We start from the raw sequence: 6,000 nt of genomic DNA, 5'->3' as shown, positions 1-6,000 counted from the left end.
CACGGTCACTTCTCCATTTTTACCCCCGAGTACCCATGTGCCCAGGGCCTGCCGACCTAACGGCAGCGCTGACACAGCGAGACCAGAACAGGCTCCCCCGCACCCTCCTTGGCGACGCTCCCCGCCTGCCCCGAGGGCCACAGCACGGCTGCCACTTGCCTGGGCTGCACGTCTCAAGACGACTGACGGTCTTCCCGGGGCCGCGACACAAACCCCAGGGCAGAAGAGTCTCGAGAACTACTGCAGTGTTTCCGGACAGTTAAAAGGGCTTACTCTGACGGGTAGAAAAAGCAGCTTTGTTAGTACAGGTGTACTCTGGGCTCTCTGACGCTGCAAGAGCACTTCTCAGAGCTCAGGTTAGAGTTAAAAACATATAACAATGGCAGTTTTCATCTGATTCCGACATCCTCTGTACTTTCTTGACTTAACATAGGGGTCTTCCCTCAGCCTTCTCAAAAGGAATGTGCAGGTTGCTTTCAGAAAGCTTCAAGACACGAACAGGCTTTTCGTTTGCAGGACTGACGACCCAAGGGAATTCATCACGATGTGCACAGTCTGAAACCCCGGGCCGCAGGTCAACACTCCCAAGTCTTTACGAAAAGACCAGGGCTGCTAGTGACCAAGAAAGGAACGAGCGTAGGAAGGAATGAGAGGGGCCGGGGTTTTGTGCAAGATTTAATAAAAAACAAACAAAAATAGGAATGGCTGCCTTCGACATTTTCCAGGTTGTGAAACGTTCCCCACGATGACCTGGGTGTGGCTCTAAGCTGAAGGAGTGGGACAAGTACCAAGTGCTGTCCTTCTCCCAAGCCAGAGGTGGTGAGTGGCGGTTGCGGACCATGCCCCCCAACCTGCTCCTCCCGCAGGCTAGCGTGTGGTCAGCGCGGCTGCCTGACGCCCTGTTCTCACCCCGCGGGGCCCACACGCAGCACAGTGAGAGCCGCCCGGGGCCCTGACCCCGCACAGTGCACTCGGCGGGACGAGCTAGCTTAGCGACAGGCTGCTGGGCCTTAATACTGACAGTAAGTGCGGCGGACTGCGGCAGGCGGGGGCTCCGCACAGACCCCGGCCCGGAGCAGACAGCCCTCCCGGCCCCCGCTGCTTGGCTAATTTGAGAATACCACGGGAAAAACCAGCTTTGACAGAGACATAGGAAGCTGGAATCAACACAGCAGAGAACGGTGTGAACAACCCATAAACCAGTCTCTCATGCATCCAGACCCACAGGTAATGACAACAGTAACAACAATAATAAAAAATGAAGGGATAGGGTAGCGCTGCCGCAGGCTGGGAGCGGTGTGTGTTCAAGTGGAACGGGACACGGCTAGTCTTTCTTCAAGTCCCTGGATTCAAAGAGCTTCAAGCGTTCTTGCACCGTCAGGCCTTCCTTCAGACTCTGCGTGGAGACGAGAGCAGGAGAGAGAGAGAGACCGTTAAGCACCCGGCCCGGCGCCGTGGGCGGGGCTGCAGTCAGGCGGCGGTGCAGGGGCCGGGGTGCGGGGCGGGGCAGGAAGGGCTCCTCGAGAGATTAGTGGGGCATGCTAAGGAGAGAGACGTCCCCTGTGAAACGGTGTTATCTGGATGAAAAAGGAAAAAAACCAGAGAAACAGACCATGTGTGTAAGCAGCTGAACTCTGAGCTTAGGGCTCTTTAGAAAAGCAGCGATCAGATCGATTCAGCCAGGGGCAAAAGCTGTGCCAAGAACTAGAAATGCGCCCGTCCATGTCCTCCTCCTGGGGGGGGGGTCTGTCCACCTCTGGCTCCTCGGTGACCGTGACGCTGAGCGCCGGGAGGAGGGCTGCGCAGCTTGCGGCCGGGGGCCTGCTCCCGGCGCTCCCTGAGCAGCAGCTGGGGGGGGGGGTTGCTGTGACTGGGGACCTGGGAACACGTCAACGCAGTCACTAAGATTTTCAAAACGTGAAACCAATACTCTCATGTGTGACCTTGGGCGAAGTTTAAATCTGTGGGTTCGAGGATGTGACACTTTCCTAACGGGGAGAAAGTATGTCCCACTTTACTCTTGGAGGCTTTTCCCCAAAGATCTAATTTCTCGGTGAGGAGAGGAAGATCACTTCGGGGCACGGCTGAGGCTACTCCAGCACTGGTTGGGATGGGGCTGGCTCCTCAGCGGCCATGGGATCTTTGTGGCAAGTCTCGACACCACTGCCAATTCCCGGGGTTGGCCGGCACGTGCTAGAGCTCACGAAAGTCCAGGCTCCACTGAGACGTGGCAAACTCAGGGCTGGCCCTGGGTGCAGGCTCCAGACGACTACACCACTTGTAGCTCCAAACCCGAGCACCGTGCTGGTCCTGTGGGCCTGGAGAGCCCAGCCTGATGCTTCAGAGCACGTGGTTGTGAGTGGGGCCTGTGGGGCCCGGCGGCCTGCAAGGTTGGAGGGAAGACGAGTCGTCCCGGTGTGCCCCCCCCCCCCAGTCACGCAGAACAGCTCTGCTTGCTTTCTGTACCACGGAGCTGGATGTGTGTAAATGAATAAAGCTGTTTTTTTTTTTTTTTAAATGAAGTGTTCTATGGCTAACCTTTCTGAAACCCACTGGTCCAGGTGAACCTAAACATAAGCAGTTGGTTAGGGTCACTGCTGAAGCTTGCTACCCGGTTGGTCGGAGGATGGGGGCAAATCCATGTCCCATTCTGAACCTGAAATTCCCTTAATGCACACAATTGCCTCAGATGCTCTCGGGTCTTCCCCCAAGTGCTTCAGGCAGTTGGTCTCGGACAGGTGCTGGGCACGCGTGGCCATGATGTGGGACGCCCCGCCCCTAAGTGCCAGGCCCACAGGCAGGCCGGTCACGGGCCACACCGCTTTCTTCTAGCTGGGGACTTCCAAGGGACACGAACGTCCTGCCCGTGGGTACCGAGAGTCCTGCTGTGCTCAGGGCTGCAGCTGGGGGGCAGGGTGATGAGGGGGACCCACGGCTGTGTGCCCAGTGCCACACACTGCTGTACGCTAGAGCTGTACGAGCAGGAAGAACGGAAGCCCCACACTGACCCTGCACACCCGGAGAAGGGTTCTCAGGGTGCACCGTGGCTCATTCCTCCCACAGGGCCGGTCTCTGCACCAAGCGCCTGGGTGACCCTGTACTCAGCCTACCAGACAGGGGCCTCCATGAGAACCCTGTGGAGAAAGGTTTGCTCTGGTCTCAATACCAGAAAAGCCATGATGCTTTTAGGCAATGAGCTTGCCTTGACTTTTTGGGTGCCGAGACTTGCCATCCTTTTGAGTGAGGCAGGATACAGACCCAGAACATCAATAAAGGACAGAAAACAGTACATATCAGATCCCGTAACAAAGAGCACCCACAGTGACAGCTTTGGTTTCTGGGCAACTTCATTCCCCGGTCTTCCTGTGGTGGTGGCAGGGGATCTCCAAATACAGTCGGGGAAAAGGACAGCACACATCGGAATGTGAGTGCCCGCTGACATTGTGACCAGCTCCAGCCTTGCTTGGCATCACAACACATGTTCCTAAGGACTCTGCAAGGTCCCCGTCTTTCTACACACACCAGCCGGACTGTGCCTGCCCACCGACCCTCTGGGAACTCGGCCAAGCCAAACGTGGACTCAAAGACATCTGGAGAAACCCCATTCCTGGGCTTCTTACCGCTCCTGTCTGGGGCCTGGCACCTCTGAGAGTCTGAGGCCGCCCTGGAGGCCCAGGCAGACCTTCTGTGCGTGCCTGACAGTTCCCTCGCTTTCTACCTTTGCCTTAGCTCTTTCCCGGCCGGCATAAAAAGTTTTCCCAGCACACCCCCTGCAAAGGCCCTTACTGATAAAGGTCTTTTCACCGATTTTCTGCCCCTTTGGTCCAGAATCCCCATGTATTTTTATTCCTCCACAGGGACTCGGACACATACTCTGTCCTGACGGGGTGGCCACACTGCAGCAAGGCTTTCCAGAAGGGAGCGAGAGGTTTTTCATGGACTGTCATTTACAGCATGGGCACAAGGCCTAAATCATTAACAGTGAGGTTGTAACAGCTACGCTTCAACCTCAAATAGAAAATACAATCTTTAATATGAAAACCATAAGCCAAAGAACAGGTTCTACTTTTGCCAAACAGAATGTTTTTCATGTTTAGGGAAAAAGCCTAAACCAAGTTTACAATCAACCCTAAACCGTATTTGGTTACAAGTGATTTGGGGCTGCAGAAGAATAAATAAAACCAAACTGACTAGGTTTAAAATATTTGGGATTTTCCTAAAAGTCTTCCTAAAGCAAACCCGTTTCCCCCAAGCCACTGGGCTACAGCCCCTTAGCCAGAGGATGCTGGACTGAGGGTCCCGCATGAGCGTGAACCCCAGGCACGTAAACAAAAGGAGCCGTGCTGTGCGGCCCTGGGCCCATGTCCGTGTCCCCTCGGCCAGGGGCGTGTCCCAGCCCTGGGGTTCTTCCTGCTGTTCTTAACCTTATCGTCGGAGAATTACTGAGATCAAGTCAGCTCACCCAGAAGCACACTTTGCAGTGAGCAGCTGGGTACCTGGGATGCACAGCCTGGTGTGGAGACTGGGTACGGTCCAGGCATGAGCCCACTGTCCTTCTGTGTATTTGCAAACAGGCTGATGTTTCTCAGCCAGCACTTCGGTGCCCCTACCTCCTTTCTTTGTACCTCTGCCTTCAGTGGCACCCCGAGAGAAGCTTTTGTTTTGTTAAAACAAAAACAAAAAAAGTGCTAGTAACCCTTCTGCCCCAACCCCCCCCAGTCCCCTTGCTCTGCTGAGCCGTTTTCCCGGCCATGCCCACAAGGCACCAGCTCCCTGAAACCCAGGCTCCGCCCTGCCTTGGCCTATGAACTAACGCGGTGGGGGCTTCTTAGCGATGGGAGACTCTACTTGTCAGTGGCTGCTGGGTCTCTGTCAGGGCCTCTCTTGACGGAGGGCAAGATGGGTTTCCCCAGAGAACGTGTAAAGCACAGATCAATCGCCATGCACGCTGACCAGTGCCGGGGTCCGCTCACAGGCCCATGCCCACCCGAGATGCTGCCTCTGTGGGCCGCCTGCCAAGCTGGGGGGGAGCTCCCCTCGGCAAAGGGTCAACTCTGGGAAGAGGTTAAAGGGCCAGTTAAGTCCCCAGAATGGGTTAAAGAAACTTGACCAGGATGGTGTATGTGCTTGCTGGAGCAGATAAAGTAACAATAAAACAAGGAGCTTGCTATGGAGGTGTGAGCAGTGCATGCAGGTAGCCACCCCCTCGAGGGTGGCAGGTGGGTGGGTGGTGAGAGGTGGTTTACCTACATGACAGGGGACCTGGAAGCGGGCTCGTTTCAGTTATCCCATGAGACCTGCTCAATTACGGACTGTCAGAGGAAAGAGCAAAAAATAAGACACACACACACACAATAAATCCTAAATGCAACATGCTCATTACTCCCACCCTCCGCCCATCCTTTCCGTGGGGAGGCGCGCAGCGGGCAAGGGACCCGCCGGGGTATATGCTACTCTGTGGCTGAGGGAAGAGGTGTAGGCAGCTTCCTCTCTTGAAGGTGCGGCATCAATATTACATTAGGGCCATGTGAAGAAGCGCAGACAGAGTGGGGCTGGCCCAGGGGGCGTCTGGGGGGAGATCTGGCCTTGGAGGTCCAAGGTCGAAATCACCGCAAGCCCTGCTTCTTGTAGGCCTGGCCCCTCAACTGTCACTGTCAGAAGTCAGTTCCACTTCAGCACGAAGGCGAAACAGGGCTCGAAGTCACCAGAACTGGCCCAGCAAGTAGGCATGTGGAGCCAGAGGTGTTCTGGGACCAGGGAACCCCTGCTGCGGCCCGTGGTGGGCTCTGACCCCGGCTCCTCTCTCTAACGTCCGAGAGTCCCCCACACCCTGGGGTTGCACCCCACACTCACCTTGGACCTGATGTTTCTGAGTTGCCGGCTGACACAGGATCTGTCTTTCTTTAAGAAGTCAGGGTTGCTTTTAGATTTCATGATATCTGAAGGAACAAATGGACCCATTACTTTTGTTTTATAAAACCCTGTGCAACCGGACTGTTT

General features: G+C 55.6%; 1 protein-coding gene across 4 annotated transcripts in view; it reads right to left on the bottom strand.

Moving 5' to 3' along the window:
• Positions 1–662: 662 nt before the first annotated feature.
• Positions 663–6,000, bottom strand: part of MPRIP (myosin phosphatase Rho interacting protein) — a 146,588-nt gene continuing 141,250 nt past the window's right edge. For 3 of the 4 annotated variants that reach the window (XM_028089463.2, XM_028089461.2, XM_028089464.2), the window contains 2 exons: positions 5,854–5,939; positions 663–1,396 (listed from right to left, as the gene is read on the bottom strand). In XM_028089463.2, the coding sequence (XP_027945264.1) occupies positions 1,325–1,396; positions 5,854–5,939 (158 nt within the window). In that variant the 3' untranslated portion in view covers positions 663–1,324. Of the gene's footprint in view, positions 1,397–5,250; positions 5,313–5,853; positions 5,940–6,000 lie in introns of all 4 variants that reach the window. The other variant, XM_088027919.1, reaches the window with a different exon arrangement.

Source organism: Eumetopias jubatus, unplaced genomic scaffold (genome assembly GCF_037043125.1).
Source record: "Eumetopias jubatus isolate StellerSeaLion01/CBP00866 unplaced genomic scaffold, mEumJub1_p1.0 scaffold_10, whole genome shotgun sequence".
NCBI classification, from domain to species: domain Eukaryota; kingdom Metazoa; phylum Chordata; class Mammalia; order Carnivora; family Otariidae; genus Eumetopias; species Eumetopias jubatus.
This window is presented reverse-complemented; position numbering and strand designations above follow the sequence as displayed.